At 28.6% G+C, this 23,748-nt stretch overlaps 2 protein-coding genes and 1 long non-coding RNA gene across 3 annotated transcripts; 2 read left to right on the top strand and 1 right to left on the bottom strand.

Moving 5' to 3' along the window:
• The first annotated feature begins 3,344 nt into the window (after positions 1 to 3,344).
• Positions 3,345 to 18,220, top strand: LOC149894338 (putative cyclin-dependent kinase 8). The gene is made up of 2 exons (XM_090078036.1): positions 3,345 to 3,434; positions 17,639 to 18,220. Exon 2 carries the CDS (start codon positions 17,645 to 17,647, stop codon positions 18,218 to 18,220), a length of 576 nt encoding a protein of 191 aa, XP_089934162.1. The 5' UTR covers positions 3,345 to 3,434; positions 17,639 to 17,644.
• LOC149894339 (uncharacterized) lies at positions 10,941 to 12,906 on the bottom strand. The gene is made up of 3 exons (XR_016449351.1): positions 12,694 to 12,906; positions 11,555 to 11,625; positions 10,941 to 11,041 (listed from the first exon to the last, which is right to left on the bottom strand). It is a non-coding gene; the product is annotated as an uncharacterized LOC149894339 (long non-coding RNA).
• Positions 18,221 to 20,244: 2,024 nt separating the features above from the next.
• On the top strand, positions 20,245 to 23,583 carry LOC149894337 (uncharacterized). Its single transcript, XM_090075096.1, has 11 exons — positions 20,245 to 20,309; positions 20,603 to 20,787; positions 20,899 to 20,943; positions 21,158 to 21,193; positions 21,499 to 21,547; positions 21,778 to 21,819; positions 21,913 to 21,969; positions 22,092 to 22,127; positions 22,266 to 22,319; positions 22,461 to 22,785; positions 23,035 to 23,583. The coding sequence occupies exons 4-11, from the start codon at positions 21,174 to 21,176 to the stop codon at positions 23,502 to 23,504; spliced, it is 1,053 nt and encodes a 350-aa protein (XP_089931222.1). The 5' UTR covers positions 20,245 to 20,309; positions 20,603 to 20,787; positions 20,899 to 20,943; positions 21,158 to 21,173; the 3' UTR covers positions 23,505 to 23,583.
• The last annotated feature ends 165 nt before the right edge of the window (positions 23,584 to 23,748 follow it).

The raw sequence follows: 23,748 nt of genomic DNA, 5'->3' as shown, positions 1-23,748 counted from the left end.
GCAGGCTATTATTGAAGAGTTTTATTTTTAAAGAGGATTCGTATCCCTAAATGTGCAAACTTTACACCACTACAAAAGTATTAGCTTTACTAACTTATACCTGCCACACAAATCTAAAATATTTTTATGATTTTTCTTTAAGGGAATGACCCACAGTGCCTGCTCTGTGAAAAAAGTGTTAAAATTAAGAACTGCAATACTACCAACATCAAAAATCATCTGAAATCCAAACATAATAATAAATATCTTGATCTGATTGGGAAATTCAAAGAGAGAAAAGATGAAAAGGCAGCCAGAGAAGCCCTGATTACTTCGCTTAAAACTGATTTGAAGCAAGTGTCTAAATATCCTGTTAAAAGTGCAAAACAGTTGGAGTTTGACATGGAAATCACAGTATGGCTTGTTTGTGATGGCTATCCCTTTGGAGCTGTGGACACTCCTGCCTATAAAAGGGTGATGACGTACTTAGCACCAAAAGCAAATTTGAAGCACTCTACAACCTTTGCAAAATATAAAGTGCCCTTGCTTTACCTGACACTTGAAAATGCATTACAAAAAAAACTGGAAACAGACCTGAAAGATTGCAAAATGGCCACCTTGACTATGGATCATTGGCCCTCAGTGACAACAGATTCCTATCTTGGTGTAACCTTGCATTACATGGACAAAAACTTCAAGTAAGTTGAAAAGCATTTTTGTTTTGTTAGTTTTTAATGAATGGTCGAGTTTGGATGGACTGGGACTCGAACTCGGGTGCGCTCGCACCAGAGCCAGTTATGCTCACTAAATAGAATTCATCTTGTAGTTATGTCCGAGTTTTTACTTTTTTTTGTTTTTGGTCCGCGAAATTCGTTCTTACTGAGTTATATGCTGGTTATATTGGTCCTTAAATAATTTTTATATCGATGTTTATTTTATATTACAGATTGAACAAGATAGTTTATGAAGTGAAACTTTTTCCTGAGGACCATACTGGTGACAATATTGCCACAACAGTTGATGCTATCATTGAAAAACAAAAAGAACTACAAGATATCACAATAACTGCTGTTGTTGATCAAGCAAGTAATATGGCAGTTGGCCTAAGGAAAAGCAAATATGTGGAGTCTCTTGAAGATGGCAGTATGCAATGTTTGGATCACAAGCTCAACACATGCCTGAGGAAATCTATTGTTAAAGATCCTGTTTTTGAAAAAGCTTTTGACAAAGCCAGAAATTTGGCATCAAACATGCATCAATCAGGAAAGAAAAACAAAAAGCTGAGAAGAGCTTGCAGGCTAAGTGATGTAAGAGCCATTAAAATTCCAACTCTCAGCCTAACTCGGTGGAATGGTCACCAGAAAATTCTTGATGCTGTTATAAGGATGAGAGTTCCTTTACTGAAGCTCAGCTCTGAAAACAAAGACTTTGGAAAAATTGTCCCCAGCCTTGAGGAAATGGATTTGTTTGAGGAGCTCCTACCATTCTTAACAGAAGTAAAACAACTCAGTGAATGTTTTTCAAATGACAGTGAGCCTAGGATGGACCAAGCTTTGGTCAGAGTTTTCTGTCTGTTTGCATGTGCTGAGAAGATGTGCACCTCATCACAAAGCAGCAACACTGCTAAAGCTTTCTTTACTGAGTTTCTAAATAACCTGCATGAAAAATTTCCTCAAAGAGGGGTTGGAATTTTCCCTATGGCTGTTGGAAATTTACTGCACCCATACTTCAAGGGTCTTGGACCAGAGATTCACAATGTAGTTCGAACCTTGGTGTAAAGCCACAAAACTACAGCTCAATTTCAATCACAATCAATGGATACTGACTCGTCTGAGAGCCTGCTTGCCGAACCACCTTCACCAGTTTCACAACCAGAGCCAAGGGATGGTATGATGGCTGCATATGACTTAATGATCAATGAGATAAATAATCTAGATGGATTTGTGCAGGATCGTCATTCCAGTGGTATTCCTCCACTACAAGAAGAATTCAACACTTTCCTCTCCATGCCTAGGCCTGATTCTTCAGTTCCACCTCTGAAGTGGTGGATGATCAATGCCCCAAAACTACCATTGTTAACAGAGCTCCTAAGAGGGTATTTAGGCATGCCAGTGTCTTCAGCTCCATCTGAAAGAGCCTTCTCTCAAGCAGGGCAAGTTATTACAGACGAAAGATACAATTTGTCTCCTGATCTTGCCAGCAAATGCATTTTTGTGAAAACTAACTTCTCAACTCTGGTCCCCTATGTGGAAAAATGGTACTTTAGTAAAAGTGACATGAATGAGAAGGATGAAACCTCAGATGAAGAAGCTGAATCTCCTTCATTTTTTGAAGCAACACCTGGTCTGGAGGGACTTATTCACAGGAAGCCCTTGGCAGGCCTGCAGGAAAAGAATCTAATAAATCCTGATTTTCTTAACATTCTATCCTCAGACTGTGAATCTGACTATGATTGGATCTAAATTTTGGAAAATCAACTATTTGTGTAAACATTATTGTCATATTCCGTCCTAAAATTTGTCACCACTTTAAATTTGTCACCATAATAGTCATTTTTACCATGAAATAAAATTCAAATATAATGTATCGTATATTTTCTTTTTTGTTTCTAAGGGATTTTTTGGGTAATTTAGATTTTATTGGCAAAAATCAATATTTCTGGTTTTATGAAATCAAGTAAATTTAGACAAAATCATAGACACCAAATAGACAAAAAATTATGCTTTGTATACTTATGAAGTGAAAATTATTTTTTAACTAAGCAATCTTAGGACACAATCAAAATTTTTGTCCTTGTTGTGTTTGATAGACACAACAAGGACAAAAAATTAAACATTTGTTGTGTCCATTACAACATACAGAATTGTCTGTCTGTGTTGTAAGTCTATCCATAGACTAGTCTGGTTACTAGCTATAAATTTGGATTCAACTATTTATAATATATATATATATATATATATATATATATATATATATATATATATATATATATATATATATATATATATATATATATACGATTCACATTTTACGATAAGCGCAACCATTTTATACTTACACAGTAGCTAAGCGCGACCAAAAATTTAAGCGCATCCAGAAGTGGATCCGTATAAACTTATACCTTTTAAAATGCAAATAACGCATTTTAATCATGATATAACAACTGCTGAGAGTGGATCCGGTTAACTGTTTACACAGCTATTTTACTTAAATTATGTTGTTCGGAAATTTTTCTTATCCGGATCCGGGTTTTTTTTTTTTTTTTCTAATTTTTCTTTTTTATCTTGTTATAGTTTTTTTTTCAATTCTGATTTGTATTTTGATAGATTTACTCCAGATTTACAACTTACTTTAATTACAGAAGTTGCAGCTGTGTAAGTTACGTCATTACGCAACGTAAAAGCTTAAATGGTAAACCATGCGAGTTTGTTCCAAAGAAACTCAAGACTGTTGAAGTATGTTAATCAAGCACGATATTTTTGTTAATTTCTAATATTCTATAGTTTAAATCTTCATAATTTAAGAAAAATTTTCCTCGTAATTTGCTCACAGAAGTGAACAACTAATCAGACAAATGTGAGGCACTTTTATATCGTAAATCAGACAAATGTGACGCACTTTTATTGGTATGGTAGTTGTTTTTTTAAGCTAATAAAATAAGCATCTAATATAGTGTACCATTTCTTTTCTCGTGGCCGAACTCCTGTAATTCAACATCGTACTACTCAATTTTAAGAAACTTAGAAACGTTCAATATTAAAATTTATACCATTTAGCCATCATAAAAAAAAAAAAATTTAGAAAATCTCTGAAAGATTTTATTTTGAAAATCTCCTATCGGTGCAAAAGGTTATCAGTTCTATGCTGTGCGAAATGCTAGCTATAATATATTGGTATAAATTTTTTACTGACTTGACTTTTGGTCTGTAATTTCTTTATGACACCATTGCCATATAACTGTAACATTATCGCAAGCTTAATGAATACGTAGTTTTGTTGCTCCTTTTCAATATTAATAATGCTTTTATAAATGTTCAAGTTAATAAAACAAAATCACATTTTCTGTTTTAAGTTGCAATTACTTACATTACTTATAAAACGTTGGGATAGCGAAGAACATTCGGAACCTAACGATCATTTTTTTTTTTTTCTGAATTTGAATATTTAGTAACAAGTTTTATGTTTCTTAGTTCTTATCACCAAGTAAAAGAACGGTAGGGTAAAGATGAATTTTTTTTTAATATTTAAAAAGTAATCGTCTAGTTACTTTTACATTAAAATTGAAATGTTTAAGCAAAATAAGTTGTATCCTAATGACTTGCCGACATTTATTGAACGTTTATTTAAATCTACTAAATAAGTTTCCTGCATATTCCCGAAGTATTGGGTAGATTCAAAAAAGAGAAAGAAACTAAGTTTATGTAACATTTTATTAAAGTAAATAAGTAAATCATTAGGCATTGCAAAATATACTTTTTTAAATGAAGACAATTTAAAGACTTGTCTTTATTTAATTAAGTGTTTATTAACAGTCTGCTGCATTTAAAAACTAAGACGAAATACTAGAACTAATTCAAAAAGGTTTACAGTACTTCGGAAAGAAAGATTTCTATAAATGTAAAGTATTTAAATAAAATTAAAAATACACCAAACTTAGTGCAGGCTGTTGCGTTCTTAAACCGAACAAACCTGCACTTAGTTATGATTTTTTGAAAAATTTCTTTCCAAAGTTTTGTTTTATTTTCATTTTCAATTGGCGGTTTGATGATGAAAACAACCTCTTTGAGTTGATTAATTTTATTGTCGTCTAAAGGTTTAAATGCAGCACTTTTTTTGTTATAACAAATCTGTGACATTTCTTCATTTGTAAAAAATATATTTAGCAATGCCAGTTCAAGTACATGTCTTGAAGCTGCTTTTGCAGCTTGCCCCAAAATCTCATCTTTTATTTTGTCTGGGTAATCTTTTATATACTCATCAAGCAAACTGCTTGCAGCTACATTTTCATTAGTTTTCGTCAACTGTGAAATTAATCTAAACAAACAAAAAAATCTGTTAAGTAAAGCTGTAATAAGGTAAGTTTCTCTCTCTCTGTCTCTCTCTTAAAGTTAATGCAAATTATTTTTTTTAAGTTTTTGTTTTTTAAAAAATGAAATCTAGGTTTTTTGATTTTTAAATCTAGTAATTTTTCAAGCCAAAATTTTTTTGTTTGAAAAATTGAAAAAATGTAAAAAGCAAATAATTTTTAGAATGCTTACACGTTAAGTTTTTTCTCAAGACTTGTTATTTTGTTGTTTGCCTCCTCCAACTTTTTGGTGGCATCCTCAGGTTTTTTCGTGGCATCATCCATCTTTTGGGAGCAAAAGCACTTCTATAAAAACCAAAGTGATTTAATCTTTAAAAGTGTAAAAGAAAGAAGAACCAGTTTGAAAAATTGGTTTAAAATAACAATTGTATGGGTACATTTTATTTACCTCAGCAGCTGTGGTTGAGGACTTACAAAGAGAATTCTGTTTTGGTGTTTGTATGAAAGAAGAATGAAATGAAGGGGACAAAGGAAAAGTGAGGCTCTGTTCGTCTGGAGATTCCAACAGATCTGTATACTTGTTGTTGCATAAAATTATACTGTATTGTATTTTAGTATTAGAAAAATTTTAAATTTAATTCAAATATAAGAATTGTGTTTTTTTACTTAATTATTTTACTAAATACCTGTGTTAGTTGAGGAGAATATTCTTTTGACAGGTGTTTTATGACTACCATTCATTCTAAAAGATGGAGATAGTAAAAGATGACTTCAATTTACTTTACAAGCACTATTATGTTGTTTTATGAAAATTACATTAAATGAAAAGTAATTACCAACCTTGAGTTTTTAGAAATTTTTATTGCAGCTTTTTTTTGCGAAGTAACTATGAGTGAAATTATTTCAAATTCATTGTAGCTTTTATACTATGACAAACTCGAAACTTCACGTGAATTTGTTTCTTACGGTGGTTTCCACATACAAGTTTAATACAAATGTAAAAGAAAAAAATCTCTCAGTTGTTTGCTAATTGTTCGTAGCTTTTTTTAAAAAATCATTAGTTTATATTGTATATTATTTAAATACAGTTTTTTGAAGTACCACTTCAATTGTTTTATATAGCGTTATATATAATCCATAATCTTGAGAGAATAGAAACCACATCAAGTTGCATGTAATTTTTGCGGTGTGGCCAAATTCGAAGATTCGAACAATAAAATTTATGTAGCAATAAAACTTATGTAGCAAGTTAATGCCATTGTAATCTCATCTTATAATTTTAAAGTGTACGTTTAATACGTGAAAATAATCCAAAACATCGAAATTATATAGCTGCGTACAAGAGTTTTAAAACGAATTTAATCAGATATTGTTTGCACGGTGCCTAGGCCTAAAGTAAAGATCGCCGTGGTAAACCCCCTATTCTCTATTCCCTGCTTCAAAAAAAATTGTGCCTAATAATTTTGTTTTCTTTAATTACGAAACAGCAAGTGGTTAAATATTTTTAAAATCGACCCTGTATTAGATTATTTTTTTCCTACTTAAATTAGGTTTAACTTTCAGCTCGCAACTTAACACATTTCCTAAAATATTCCTTGCCAAAACTTGGGCGTTTTGGAAAACTGTTGAAAATTGTATATATTCCGTAAATATTCCTTGTCAAAGCTTGGGCGTTTTGGAAAGCTGTTGAAAACCGCCAAAGTGGACTTCAACTATTTCAAATAAAATACTATTGTTAAATCATTGAGTTTTGGTTGAAAATTCTAAAAAAGACATTGAAGTATTAAAAAACCCAGAATCGCTAAGGTTTCTTCAGGACTGTGCCTATCCGTGTGATTAAGCTCTGATATAGTAAACATTTTGTGCCTTGTCACTCTGTACCTAACTGTTCACGACTAAAGCTTTAAGCTGTGAAATCGCAGCTTAATTTCTAAAAATGTTTACTAGTCAATCGCAGAACTGTTATGTAGAAACTATTGAGCACACGTCTCAAAAAGCCTACAAATAAGTTAACCATTTTTGAAGATTACAGGTATTGTCACTTATTGACTTTCGGTTTTCGATATGTCCTGCTTCTTAAGTTTTTAAAGTTTTCCTAAATATTTAAAGTAAATTGACCTACTTGACAGTTCTAAATTGCCTATTACGCTGGTCAACAGGAATTTTGAGTCAAAGTTTAGCATATCTGATTGTTTTTTCTTCCACATTACAAACTTAAAAAAGAAAGTTCACACCCAAGTTTTTTTTATACCCTCCAAAGAATGTAATACTGAAACTTTTATTTCTTGATTATAAACTTAAAGTTTTTTTTACAAGAGTACTATTTAACACAAACAATTGTTGTAAAAAAAATAAATATATGTAAAAAAGTTCAGAAATTTATGTTTTTTTTTTATTTTCCCTGTAATTGTATGGGCTTTCAAGTATTATCCTCCAAGTATAGTCTCCCACCTTGCTCTCAGTGTATTATACCTGATAATGACGTTCAATACATCTTGATAAAAATGTTTACTACTGTTTAACTACTTTTTAATCTCAAATAGTTAACTAAAGTAATACAAGTAAAACAGTTTGCTTTAAATCAAGAAGTGAATATTTATTAAGGGAAGAAGTTACAAAAATCGCATACTTTAAAAACAAGAAGCTGTTGCGAGAAACGCATCCTATAAAACAAGAAGCTTCTACAAATAGTTCGTTGCATTAATAAATAATGCAACAAACACCATTTTTCCGAATAGGCACCCATGCTATCTTTAAATTTTTCCATGCATGTAACATGCACTTAAGGTATTTTTTAAGTATTGAAACGTTTCAGACATTAAAAACTTGCTTCATCAATACATGCTGAAGCGAAGAATCATCAATACGTCCCATATCACTGCTCAAGTATTTTCATGTTTTAGTACTTTTTTTGAATGTGTTGTACTACTGCAATGTATGGACATTCTGTTTATGAACAATGAAAGTGAAATGTTATTTACTTTCCATCCCATTTTCCATCCTTAATAAAACACGCTTCTCCTTATTTAGTAATAAAAAGAAAGTAAGATGAAAAGATTGTCGTAAAGAATCAAAGTTTGTCAAGAAAATGGTTTTAGCTATTTTTTTGTAAAAAGAATCAGAAAATATTCATTAAAAGAAACACTTGAAAAGAAATAATTTTTCAGCTGATCACTGCTATTCTTAGGATATTACTTTTGGGATCTTAGTTCTAAGTGGCTAGTTAACTTTGATACTGGGGGGACATATTGAGTGTGCATCTGTACTTATCACCACTAATCAAATTTTAAAGTAGTCCATGGGAAGATGGAGCACTTTCCTATTCGAGGTGTATTTTTACAAAAAACATTTGCATTAGGTCAAAATGAGAGGGATATGGATGGGGAACTTCCCTTCCCCCATTGAGAAAACTCCTTTGCATTTTCAATTTTTTCAACTGTTACGTTATGCATCCGCCCTTTTATAAAAATTTTGTAGTTGTTCATGAATATTATTTAAAAAAAATCTCTTAACTTTTTCTATCTGATATTTTAAATATGCACAGGTATTAAGGAATTGGAGAACTGTGTAGAAGCCCAATTAACTAACTTAAAGCAGTTGCCACACACTTACTCATAAAAAGAATAATCAGTGAGTGGGTGGCAACTGATATAGCAACTAACTTTTCATCTCACTTAAATGACTATATTCATTTAAAAAAATAATAACACTGCATTTTGAAGGTGGTAACATCCCTCTCCGCCTTCCCATGTCCTACAATTTAGAATGATGGAAAAATAAATTAAATGAATAAGATGAATATAAAAGTCTCATAACAGCTATCTATGGATTAACTTCTCATTTCTATATAGCCAAAAGTCATGCAAGTTATTTGAAAGATTTAAAGAACGCGCTTGAGAATAATGAATGCATTATTCTTGGTAACTTTGCTGAGAATTTCATTTGAAAAGAATTTTAAGGATTTCCTTGTATCACAAAACCCTTACTTACATTCCTAGAGTATTTGTTTTTCAATAGAACCCATTTTATTAACAATATTGAAAGTCCACGATACCAATTTTAAGAATGATCCTAAAGAAGTTTAATCTTTGACAAAAGATATTTCCGAAGGTATTGGGAGTTGAGAGAAATTTTTTGAGTAGTTCTAACTCAAATGTTTGAGCGACTGGTACCAATATTAAAAATAGTGTGACATATACCCAGTAAACATCGAACAGTTGGTAAGTAGTTGGCCCGATCCTAATAACCAACTATTAGCTACAGTTGGGCCAACAGTCGGCTATTTAGTTGGTACCGTGAAAAAAACGTAACACTTTTACCAACACTTAGCCAACTGTTTTTAAACAATTGTTTGCCATTAACGGCCCAACAGTAATAAAACAGTTGGCTAACAGTTGGTACCATTACCGGCCCAACTATATGATTTTTTTTCGCGATTTCTTAAATTCACTTTTGCGTTTAAATTGAAAGTGCAAAAGTTATAAATCATGTTTTGAATATTGCTTAATAACAAAGTATAACTTTACTTTTTCATATTTAATTTTCTATCTAATAGTGATTGTTTGTATATCAGACTTTACCAAACAGTACTACTGTCGACACAAAATATTGTATTATTTATAGATAACTTAGTTGAATACAAAAAAAAGAACAAATTTTTTATCATTACACTTTTATTTCCAGACCATTAAAGAAAAATATTTACAAATAAAGAACTAAAAATATTCTATTATTGTAGTTAATATTATTAAAGGTTTGAAACTAATATTGGCAACTTTAATTAAAAACAATATTGTAAAACGCTAATATTTAAAAACGTGGCGATTTATTAGATAATTATTAATAATAATTAAGAAAAATTAGATTTATAAATAAAATCAAGAAAAATAAGCTTTTATAAATTTTCAAAAGAAAATAATAGCTAAATATTCTTTTCATTGATTAACTGCAACTGATTTTTTATAACCTTGCTTTTCGTCTGTCTATTTATTCGCCCATCTCCTTGATCATTTGCACCCTGAAACCATCTTGAAACCATCGGGTAAATATCTTTATCCTTGGAATTAAGATACTGAATTCTTACTGCTGCTAAAAGAATAAAATGAAAATAAATTTAAAAACTCAATTTATTTTTTGTTTAAATATAAATTATTTTTAAGTTATTTTTAAGCTCTTATACGTATACTTTGCAAATCAAAAATTACATTAACTGGTTAGCAGTTTTAAAAATATGTGCATATGATAATAAGTTCAAGTCACCAAGGGAGAATATAATATCTTACAAATTTACAACTAATGACAACACTGGTAATTGTCATAAGTACTAACATATTATATTCTTTCTTAGTGTTGTAAACATATTTTTGTAAATATAAAAATACAGTTGACTTTAATAGACTAAAAATTTACATAACTAGTAATACTTACATAGAAAGCACTTTAACACAAAATGATAACATCGCAACTTAACCTTGCCCATTCCAGTAGCTATCATCTTACTTGAAGATCCGTTTAAATTACATAAAACGCTAAAATTTTTGAAAAACATGGCTCCCAACACACATCATATGTATTTTGGACGTTCAACTTTACCGCCAATAGAACGCAGATATTTGACCTAAAAACAAATAATGCTACATATTACAACTTTTTTATTTAAACTATTTTTTCAAAGGTAAATGAAAATGTAATGCGGTATAATATAACTAAGGTATTATTAAATTACCTTTGATAAATTACAATTATAAGACTTATAAAAAAGCTTATCTTTGATCTTATAAAATAATAGTTACTAGTTTAAACGCAACCTGAAGACTGCTAGAAACATTATAATACAAAAAATAATTTCAAACTTTATAGAGAGCCATCTCAGATTTCATCTGTATCATAAGGTTAAACCTCTCCAAATCTTCCTTACTTTCCATTGGAAGGCCAGGGGAACAACAATATCTTCATTATCCAAAAAACTTTGAACTTCTAAAAGCTTATTTTTTTGCTCCAGTTCTGTTAATCTTAACTCCAAAGCTGCTAACTTCTCTATAAACATACATAAATAATTAAATAATATTTGATTGCATTTGAATCTTATTGGAAAACTGGTTTCAAAAACACAATCTAGTTTTTAAATTGAAGACATACATGGATAAAGGTGTTATGGAACTCAAATATTTGGAGTTACAATTTTAAACATTCATGTTATTTATCCCTGTAGGTGAATTGATTGCTGTAAAAATGGTATTCTAGCACATTTTTGTGCTGTGTTATTAAGGCCATGGAAAAGAGCGTTATTTAAAACCTTTATCTGCATAAAAAAGTAGAAATGTGTATTTTTGTAACATGAAATATGTATTTTTTTAAAGCCTTCATCCATTTATGACTTTAATTAAAACACAAGTTAATTTTTTTTACAAAAAATATAAATAGTTTTCCTTTGTCAATATATCAGCATCTTAATCAATGTATGTATGCGTAACACATATACAATGTATAACAAGTAGTAAAACAAACAAAAAAAAAACAAAAAAACAAATAGTTTATCCAAAACCTTACTTTCCTGATCCCCAAAATTTTGAACAGTTTTCTCATAGTTTTCAGAAGTCGAAGTCCCTTTTAATAAAATGCTATAATTATATGCATTATATGAATATATATATATATATATATATATATATATATATATATATATATATATATATATATATATATATATATATATATATATATATATATACATATATATATATAATATAATATAAATGTGATATATGCTTAATATGAAATGTATATGTCATATTGTATATGCAATTGCATATACCATTTATTTATATACTGCATATATTATGTCAATATTGTATATGGCATATATTATATGCAATATATACAAAATACATAGGGATGTCTGCCAATATTTTTAGGTGGATTTCTCTGACTTTTCCCTGATACTTTCCTGATCTTCTACCTGTTTTCCTTGATTTAATTTAAAGTTACCCAAATTCAACTTCACAAAAATTGACCTAGATTCGTTTAGAAAAATGCTCTTCAACTGCAAAAATGTAAACAATAATACAACCCACACTAAATGTATCAAGTATTGATACATTTAATGGGTTGTATAATTGTTTACATTTTTGCAAGTGAAGATTCAAGATTCGCTTGATGCAAGTGAAGTTCATAAAACTATCTGCCAAATAAACTTTTATATTACATGTACTATGTACAACTTATTTAAGTTATGTAAGTTTGATGAAGAGCCATTTTCCCTGATTTCTCCCTGATTTTTTTAAAATTCAACCTAATTTCCTTGATTATCCTAGATTTTTTGCAGATATCTGATTTCCCTGACTTTTCCCTGAATTCCCCTGATCTGGCAGACACTCTGTATATATATATATATATATATATATATATATATATATATATATATATATATATATATATATATATATATATATATACACACAAACATACATACATATACATACAGAAATACACACATAAACATACTACTATACACGCACATATACATTTTAGCTGTATTTAAACTTTTGATAATAGTTAAAATAGAGCTAAAATATCTTATACAAATACAACAATGGTGTCATCATAAAAATAAATTAAAAACTCAACCAATGTCAAAAATTATATCTGAATGTGTCACTAATGGATAAATGTAAAATATTTCTACTTACCAGCGTAACGGTTATATTAAGAGGTGTACGAGAGTTTGAATTTAAAAGTTTAATTAAAGGGTAGAAAAAGCGTTTGAAAGAAAAAAAAATGATAAAAAGCTTCAAACTAAACTAACTCTATTGAATAGTTTTAATCATTGAATGAATCTATTTGAATAATTTTAATAATTAGTCGCATGGTCTAAGTGAATATATTTATAATATACATTTACAAACTTACGGGAAACTTTTACGATTCAAAAACACGCGGTATACAGTCGGTTAATGGTTGGCAAGAAATGCCAACAGTTAGCCAACTGTAGCCAATACTGGCCCGTCAGTTGGACCAACTAAAGCGTGTTTACTGGGTAGTTTCTTTATTATAAAAGTTTAGTCGTTTTGATGTGAAATGATTCATGTTCGTAACATAATTATTCCTAAGTCATTTTCAAAGAAAATTGTTTAAATTCGTTATTCATTTCAGTCGGGATAGTAAATGAAATACCTGGTAAAGTTGATTTAAAAAAGTTTGAGCGAAAATAACTTTTATATTCCTATTTTTCGTTTTGAAACGGTTTTGAAACGCTCAATTGAATTTCGAATTTTGCTAAATTTAAAAACGTAATAATATTTGCTTATCGCTTGAAACTGGTTTGCAACGCGTTTCAAATCCGTTTCACAACGGCTCGCAATGAAAACATTCCACTGTTAAAGTAGAAAATATATTTTTGAGCAACTCATAAGTATCACAGAAAAATAATTTTTTTTAGATATGAAACTGGTTGATTGATAAATGAAACACCAAACGTGAAAAAAACGTCTTTTTCGTCGCTATCGAAGTGTTTTGTCACACCAAACCTTTTATTGGAGAGAAAATAGTTTTGTCTAAAATGTGTTTTTGTAACATTCATATTAACACGAAATACATATTGATAAAGTTAATCGAGAGTTGTTAAAAGTAGACAATATATAAGTAGAGTCCATAAATCCCCAACTTATTATCAACTAAACTTCAAAATGAAAATATCTACAAGTTTTCTAAGTCTTTTTAAATTTAAAGTAAAGTAGAAAGCGCATTTTATTAATTACAGCTGCATTAATTTACTTAGTTTACACGTTTTTTTTATAAGAAACATGTTTAAAAGAAACTAGTACTAGAAATCCAAAAATCTTAAAAAACTTATTAGTACTGAGTTACTTTTCGATAATAACCTTATTTTGTTAAGAGGAATTTTCATAATTTTTTACCCAAATATCAACATAACACGAAGTTAAAACAAATATTATCTACAATGGAGAACAACAATTCAATTGGTAATTAATTTTTACGCGCAATCGAAAAACTCGAAATTAAAGAAAAAAGAAAAAGTTTTGAAACCCTTAAGAAACTCTTATTAAACTTTTAGTAATAGAATTGAAAAAAAGTACCCTTAAAATAAGAAACTTGCTAGTACTAACCCATTTGCTTAGTTTCTTATTAAAAAAAAACAACGTGTAACTTTATTGTATAAAGTTTTCTTTACAATCTAGTGGTGTGTAACCTTGTGATTTTAAACTTATTTCACTTTTTAAGTGAAATAAGTTTAAAAGAAATGGAGTAATCATATTATGAAAAACTTTCTTAAGTAAGATATTGTTCAATCTTACTGCAAGCAAAACTCGGGACAATAAAAGATTTAGAATTAGCTGAAAGTTCTTTGTTTTTAAGTCACAAATTTCTATTTTCTTAAAATTTCTTAAATCTAGAAACAAATTTATGATGGTTTTACTCAGTTATGATAAAACTTTAGCCCGTGTGAATAAAAATGAGCAGTTGCTTTTACTCAGTAATTGGTCAGCTTTACGTGAACAAAAACTTCAGCAGTTTTTCTGATACTTTTATTCACGTAAATGTAAGCAATTCACTCAGTAATTGCTCAATTTTACGTGAATAAAAACTTTAAAAAATTGGTTGAAGTTTTTATTCACGTAAAGCTGACCAATTACTGAGTAAAAGCAATTGCTCATTTTTATTCACCCGGCCTTTTGTAACTACTTTTTGTTCATGTGTAGTTATAAACAGACTCTTAAAAAAACAACTTTTTTTTTGCTTGCGAGTTTATTCCCACAAAATGTTACTTCATTAAAAGTTCCAATGCAGAAGTCACCTAATGCCTGCATAATTTATATAAAATCGATTTTTATATATTTAGAGATCTCTCTTACTCTGTATTGAATTTGAAAACTGTGCAAAATAGATTAATTTTTTTATTTTAAATGTTTTTTTGTTGCTTCTCCTCCGTAAATCGAGGAATTTATATCATTATCCCCTGGACAATCATCCCCAATTTTTGAGGAATGAATTAATTCCTGGCCTCAATGTCCAAAAAGGGTTATTTTCTCTGGGATAATTTCCCCCTCTATCCCAAGAAAATTAACTCCATTTTGGAATTTATGTCTAGGGTGTCAATATCATCGGCCATAGAAAAACATGAAAACTCGATTTTTGATTTTTGCGCTAACTTGATGATATTTTGTTTTTAATTTACAATTGTTCATTTTTTCATGATTTTTTGATAACAGAGAATAAACTAGAAAAAAGGAGAAAATACGTATACTGAATTTTACTAATTTTTTCATTTTTAGGACTGATTTTGATTGTTTATTATCATTCGCCAATATTAACGATGGGGATATGTGGATCCTCTTCTGGCTGCGATTGAAAATTTACATCCGTATTTTTAATTCACATTTAAGAACATTTTTCACTCAATCTTGGGATATTAACATTTCATAAAATCTTGATATTTTGTTATTTTAATTTAGGTTAAAACAAAAAAATTATTAAATAAAATAAAAAGTCCGCGCACATTTACACTGCTGGGCACCATCAGCAAATAAATGTTATATTTTTTATCAAATACAATTTTCTAAATTTTATAGTAACATTCTTTCTCTTAACTATATTTTCTTAAATATGAGTGACTTGATGCAATTATTTGTAATTATGGTGCGACTAATTGTAACATGAAAAAAAGGAATGGAGCTCTCATGTGTGCCCGTCCTTGGCCTATACTAGCTGTTCTTTATAGGATTTTTTTCTCTTAATACCAAAGATTAACTAACTTTATTACTGATCTTTTTTTATGGAAATTTAATATTTAAAATGTAACATACTAACTTTATTACGAAAACTATATTTTATTTCTCCTAAAAACATGAACTTTAGAATAAATGGCTGAAAAACTTTATCTAGTGATATAACTCGGTGTTGTGATAGGTGAGAAATTTTCATTCAAAACACACTTAAATGATCTTATTCTCAAATTAAGCCAACGGAATGTTAGTATAAGATCGACTTAAAGTTAAATATAAATCTTTACTATTCATATAACACTCATCCCATTTACAATATGTTTGTCAAGTTTGGGGACATCTAAAACCGCATGTTTTTCTAAAACCGTTGCATTTCAAAATAGGGCAGTACGAATTTATGCACAATAATTTTCGTAATGACATCCTAAGTTTTTCCCTTTTTAACTTAAATCAGTTTTTAAATTGTCCATTTAGCTGTGAACAAATATACGATATCCTTCCAACCTTTTTTCAGAACTGTTTTAATAATATGACAACGTGTCGAGATAACCTAAGGTCAGTCACTTATAACTACATTTTTTGGAATACCCTCCCGAACGTCCTAACAACAGGTTTTATCCGTAAGTCCAAGAATCTGTTTTTAAGGGACTTCACCATTTCTTCCTGAATAGTTCTGGTTAATATCATTCTTTAACCTCTATATATTTTTCTTTGTGAATATATTATTTATTTTACCTAAAAATTTTTAAAATAAAAATTCTGATTTAACTGTTACAATATAAACTTTGTGAAACTCTAATTTTATATTGTGATTAATTTATTTCTAATGATATTCTTGTATTTTATTAGTAAATCATTATTTGCTGTGAACTGAGTATTGTAACATTCTTTATAAGAATTTTTATTTTGTTTTATCCAAATTATCCGTTATTATCTAAATTACGATTTATTGCCATCTTTATCGTTGCTATCTAACTATTATATATTATCTATTTTATTATTATTATATATTATCTATTTATCATTATTGTTATAATCTAAATTTACGAATTATATAAAATGGGTTTCCAACGCGTTGCAAACGGGTTTAAAAACGCAATGCAAGCTATTTTATTCATAAGATTAAAAAATTCGAAACGTGACATACTAAGCGTTTTAAAACCGTTTCAAAACGAAAAACAATATATAAAAAAAAAAAAAAAATTTTTTTCTTCTTTTATTGGTTTGTAATCCTATGAAATTGAATCTCCATTATTTTTAAATCAAAGACGAAAATATTACCCAGGTAAGATATTATACCATTATTGATTACAGGCATTAATTGAAAAATGTTTCACAAATATAAGGAAACTTTAGAATTTCTGTAAGCTCATTTTGTTACAAATATTACAGTTCTTAATATATTGATAATTTCACGAATTCATTACAGTACAGTTTTGTTATTTTTAAGTTAGTTAACAACGAGTAAAGTTTTAGCGAAATTTGATAATTATGCTTTTTGGCTTTGCCACTCATCGAAGTAATTATCGACTTTATCACAACCGTATTCTTGATTTAGTTATTTTTGGGCGAACCTATAAAGAAGCAGAAACATGTCATTTTAGCGGTGGTTTTTTAAAACGAACTTTACAAAACAATATAAATCGTCATAGAGCATAAATAAATAGTTGCCCACATTCATTTTATACAGATTCGTAAAAATAGTAAAAAGATAGAGTTGAGGAGTTTTTAGATATTTTAATTTACTATGTATTAATAATTTCTACACGAAACTCGTTTTTAAAAATAACTATATTTTCTAAACGATAATAGTTTCTGAACATATTTTCGAGATTTTAAAAAAATTTAAGATTTTTAAGAACTTATAATATCACTTTACTCTAATTTACAGCTAAACATGGCATCATTTTTACCCTTGTCAATAAAAAAACTGGAAGAAGAAATAGCTCATCTTAATGTATACGATTTGCCATTAAATCCATCAATGATAGTAGGCGAAGGCACATCCGCAATCGTATACATTCACAATATAAGAAAAAATACAGTTGCTGTGAAAGCGTTTAAGAGGCAAGTTTCGAAAAAAAAGATCATGGATATCGCTCATGTATTAAGAAAACTGGAAAATGATAACGTAGTAAAGTTTTGCGGTTTTAGTACAAAACCGTCAGCGCTACTCTTTGAATATTGCCGCGTTAATGTCGACGGGGAAAAAGTACACAACCTGTCATCACTTTTATCAATATTTAATGACAATACTTATTTTAACTTTAAAGAGAGATCAAACTATATATTCCAAGCCACCAAAGGATTGATTTATTTACACAACAATGGAGTTGTCCATCGTGACTTTAAACCGAGCAACTTACTTGTATCCGGAAGTTTAAATGAAATATCAGTTAAGGTAGCTGATTTTGATGGAATGTTGCTCCTAAAAGAAACTGCAACTTCTTTTCCGACAAAAGGAATGACTTAATCGTATACTGCACCAGAAATCTGTTCTGGTACGTAAAAACTCCATCGAAGAAAACCAATATATTTTCTTGGGCTATTTCTGCTTACGAAGTTTTATCAGATCTGTCATCACCTTGGCAAAACGTACTTCCATTTTTAAAGGATCACTTACTAACTGAAGCTTTATGCAAAGGCATCAGACCAATATTGTATGATGTAAAAAATCTCTACCAAACAAAATCAATAGATGCAACAATTACAATTTCATTTATTCATTCTGCATGGAGCGGAGAACCATCGGAACGACCTGAATTAGAAAGGGTAACTGAACAATATACTAATTATTAACGTAACATATGTCCGTAAAAGTAAATTTATTCCGAATAAAATGAAAATACATTTTTTAAATTTATTCTTAATAAAGTTAAAAAAAAAGTTTTTTGTGCAAATTTTTTCGGTTTTAACTCCTAAGCAATGTTTTATTTGCAGTTTATTGAATCAATGGAGAACACCTTGTCATCCAAGCAAAAGGAAGCTGTGATATTGGAAATTGAAAAACTGCAACCAAATTCTCAGGTAAAATAAGTTAAATCCAAAATTTCTAAACGTTTCTTATTACTAAAAACAATTTTGTGTTTTCAAAGTTTTGAATTACTGTCATACATTTGAAAAACGTGTAACTATTTACTAAGACAATAGTGAGACTCCAAAAAACCTTTTTAAAAATTTCGTTCTTATTAGAACCAAGAATTGTTAATGTATGATGGAGTATCCAATGATGGAGTATCCAAGATGACATTAAATTGCAAGAATTCTTTTACAAGTGAAGAGGCTGAGAAAAACAAAATAACCTCATTTGAAGAATCAGAAACACATAATAAGAAACTTGACCTAGCAACTAGTTCCTAGGACAAGCTCCTTGAAAGTGTTTTTTTAAAAGATAATTTAATTGATAACTTTAACAAGGACAATGTTCTAGGGACTAGTTTGCAATCATGTAGTGAGCTCAAGAAGTTAAAGAAAAAAAAAAACTAACAACTTTTTACATTTTCTTAAACTTTTTAAAGTTATTAAACTATCAAATTTGCATTTTTATTTTTTATGATTTGTAAAGTTTTCACATTTTATACAGTTTTTAATGGTATATTGCTTATATCTTGCTAGAATATTGAATTTATGGACTTCACAGTTAATAAGTTTTCTTGTAAAATCAAAGAAACCCAACCTGAAGAAAATAGTATAGGTTTTAAAGAAAACTCACAATGGTTAAATGAATCTTATTCCCAGGACCTTCTCCTTGAAAGTCTGGTTATGGGACAATGTTATCCCAATAACACAGAAAATCAAGAGAATGCCCAGGTTTTAAGGTTAAATTTGAACAACAAGGTATATACTAATAGTTTTTCTTTACATTTGTTGTAAAATTTTTCTTTTTACTCACATACTTTTACCAAACTATTAATCTGACAATCAACTAAAAAAAATTTTTATTGCAATTTTTATCAAAATCCTTATAGATTAAACTGAGTACAACAGCTGAGAAACGAACACGCTCTAATGTTCAAAGAGGGATATCTTTTGAGGAGGAAGCTAAGATTTTGATTGCCAAAAAATCAGACAAACCAAATTTGACAAAATTGTTTATTAACAATGATATTGGTAATTCTCTTAATATTTTACAATTTTTCTTTCAAAAAAAAACATTCAAATTTCACAATATTTTAAAACTTGCTTAAAACATCAAACTCAAATACATCTAATAAAAAACAATTTGTTATTGCTAATCTTATTTGCTTCTGTTTTCCTTCATAGGATGGGGAGTTTTCACAACTGTGCCTATCAGTAAAGGAGAATTTATTGTGGAATATGATGGTGAATTTAAAAATATTTTCAACAGATTTGGATATATTTAGTTCAATAATTCTTTTGAATATTTTTTAAATAACATTTTTTAAATAAAAAAATAAATTAGTTTTCTAATGAATTGTTTAATTTAAAATGATGATTTTATAACTTTTACATTATTCAAATAATTCAAATAAAATAGGTGATCTGACAGAAAAAGCAGGTTGTAACAGAGAGGAAAAGTATGATGAAGGAAAAGAACTCTGGTAATTAGTTCACATATTTAAAAAAAAAACTTTTAGTGAAACATACATAATGAAAAGTTAACAAGAAATTGTTTAACTGTTTAGAAACTCACTAAAAAGTAATTGAAACAAGAACTAGAAATTATTCACTCATAAACTCACAACAGAGTTTATGAGTGGATAATTTCAAGTGTTTATTTCTGATAAGTTCATCTGGAGTTGTAAAACCACACTAATAATTTCATCTAATAATTTATTAGTGTGTTTTTAGAACTCTTTTATTAACATCTAATAATTTTAATTATTATTCATAGAATCGATGCTACATTTAACAACCGATTATGGAAACTAATAAACGATTCGTCAACACCAAACTGCAATGAAGATAGTTGAAATTAACAGTGTTCCTCATTTGTGCCTTCAGGCTCTGCATAATATAGAAAAAGGGAAAGAGCTCAGATACAACTATGGAGTCACAGGATTATGGTGGAGAGGAAAGGTATATTTGATACTAAAAAAATAGATAGCTTTTTTCTCTGACTGGGAAGCACACACAGCAAAACATTTGGATAAAGCTGATTAAGATTTGATGAGTTATAATTATTTTTAGAAAGAATACAAAATACCCCTGGACATTGAAACAGTTTTAAAAAAGGTTCAGTTATTTGTTTATTTATCATTATATAGAAACTTGGTTGATATTTTATATAAAGCAAATTAGTTACCTAGCATGACTTCTTTTTTTTTCTTTACATCATCCAATATGAATATTTCATAACTCTTTTAAAGTATTTATTTTACCTAATGAATAAATAAATGATTTGCTAATAATATTCCATATTGTAAAAAAATTTTGATTTCAATTCTAGAAAATCTCTGAAGACAATGGAAGGGAAAAAAAAGAGGTTGGTTTTTTAATTCACAAGTAATCATTAATTTTATGACTTCTAATAATTGAATGTAAATAAAGTTTTAATGAAAATCTACAATTTATGAGGAATTAAAACTAACTCTTTTTTACTGAAAATATTGTGATTTCATAAAATATTTTACTTTCAATCTAAATCAGCAAAAACTCAAAATCTTTTAAATAAGATATCTTTAAGATTATCTTCAATCTGCATTTGAATAAAACTAAAGTTTAATGCAGTTTTTTGATACTTCATTCAAAGAATTCACTTAGAACTCTAAAAAATCATTATTTTTTTAGATTGATTCAACAAACCTTTTTTGATTTTGAAAATGAAGATGAAAGCAATGTAAATTTAATAGTTTTTCTTTTAAAAATTTATTTTATACATAAAATGTGAATGACTTTTCAGTTACAACAAAGGGAAGCTACTTCCATAATTAAACTGGCTAAAATCACACATTATTTAAAAATACTTGTTTATTTTATTAGTCTTTTCTTAAATATAATAACCAAAAATACTTAAAAAAAAGTTAACAAAAATTACATGCATCCTCACTTATACATATATTACTTTAGAATAAAAGCCCTTTGCCTGAGGAAGATGAAATCAGAAATGAAGTAAGTCTTACATTCAAGAATTCTAAATTTGAAAAAATCATAAAATTAAATTGTTGTCAAAATTTTACCAATATAAACTTATATTTTAAATAGATCATGGATGGTGATAATGATCATGCTAATGACAGTGGTTTTGAAAAAACATCTGAAGTAAATACTATTATTATTTTAGTTTTTTTGTGGATAAAAACTGTAAAAATTACTTTTTATTCTGTTTTAAATATTTATTAGTGCTTTTATTCCACTTTAAAGATGTAATAACCTTTTCACAGATCATAACAGATTTATCATCAGAGATATCAGAAGAGGTACAGGTTATTTTAAAACTTTCTACAGTTAGAGTGCTCTAGCTTTCTTTCCAATATAAGTGTCTAATTTATTTAAGTGTACAATTTTTTGAGAATATTTCAACAAGTTACTAAGAGATCTCATTTATCCCTGTTTAGGATAATGATGATGAAGATTTTGAGCCTTTTTCTTGCAATGAAGAAGATGAAGAGGTATTTGTCACAAAAACAATTTTCTGTGGGAATGTTTGCACGTGCTATACTTTTAAGAGTCTACAATCATAACTGGTTTGTAGATCTAACCAATATCCAACAAATATTTTTCTTTACACAAAATAACTTTACTTTGTTCAGGAGATATGCGGTTCAAGCTTCAATGATGAAAGTGAAAATGATGATGATGAAAGTGAAAATGTTGAAGAAAAAGAAAATGATGATGATTTAGATTTTAATACTATTGATTTTGTAATAGAAAAAACTTTGAACGAAAACAAAAAACGTTTAGGGTTAGTATTGCCTGATAATATATCTTTTGATCAACACAAATCAGATAATGATACAACTGATGAACTAGAACATAAAAAAAGTGAAACTATTGGGTTACCGAATGTTGAGGATGATTTACTTGAAAGTGAATTAGATAATGGTGCAGAGAATAATAAAGTTATTGATGATTCAGGTAAGAAAACATCTTTGAAGTAGTATGTATCAAATTCAGCAAATGTATAAAAACATTAAATAAAATACTAAAAACAATTAATATTAAAATTTTTTAAATAATTAAAATATAAATATATACTGCTTCATTACTTATACTAAAAAATTCAATTATATACTGTTTTTACACATAAAATGCACTCGCTATTATTCAAATATCATGATTGGTAATTTATTTCTAGTCAGAAGTAAATCTATTTATATATTACAGGTAAGAAAAGGGAATCAGGTGGGCATCACCAACATTACTGTCTGTTTTGTGAAAAATTGCACTGGATGCTACCTCGTCACTTAAAAAGAAAACATGAAGATGAAACAGAAGTCAAAGAATTTCTTCAATACCACACCAAAAGTAAAGAAAGGAGAAACCTATTATCAGGCATAATGAGAAAAGGAGATGACAATGCTAACATCAAAGCTCTGAAAAACCATTCGAGTAACATCATTGTTGCTCGAAAAAGAATATCTGAAGACTTGTCAAATCACATTCCATGCCCTCATTGTTTTCTCTTTATGAAGCCAGCAAGTATAAGTAAGCATGTAAAAACGTGCTACTTGGGAGGGACATATAATAAAATTAAAAACTCTCTGAAAGCAGGGCGAGTTCTGTTAAGTACTGCATCTAGTGAAGGGCAATTTCAAGAGGTAAACCTATTAGTCACTAGCATTAATAAATGTTAGGTTTCCTTTTAATGATAAAATTTTTTTGAAATTTCTGCAATTTTATTTCTTTTATTGCTTATTGCAAAGTTTTTACATTTTAAAAAAAATCTCACACCAAATATTAAATACCAATATAGAAATTTAACACAATATTTTACTATTTTTGCTTATTTCATTCAGAATGAATAAGCAAAATGTTTCAATATTAAATAACTTTCATAAACCTCTATAGAAAAAAAAAATGTTCCTAACACTGATTGTG

Source organism: Hydra viridissima, unplaced genomic scaffold (assembly GCF_058129835.1).
Source record: "Hydra viridissima isolate aposymbiotic clone 2 unplaced genomic scaffold, HvirCarnegie_v1 scaffold_1, whole genome shotgun sequence".
Taxonomy (NCBI): domain Eukaryota; kingdom Metazoa; phylum Cnidaria; class Hydrozoa; order Anthoathecata; family Hydridae; genus Hydra; species Hydra viridissima.
This window is presented reverse-complemented; position numbering and strand designations above follow the sequence as displayed.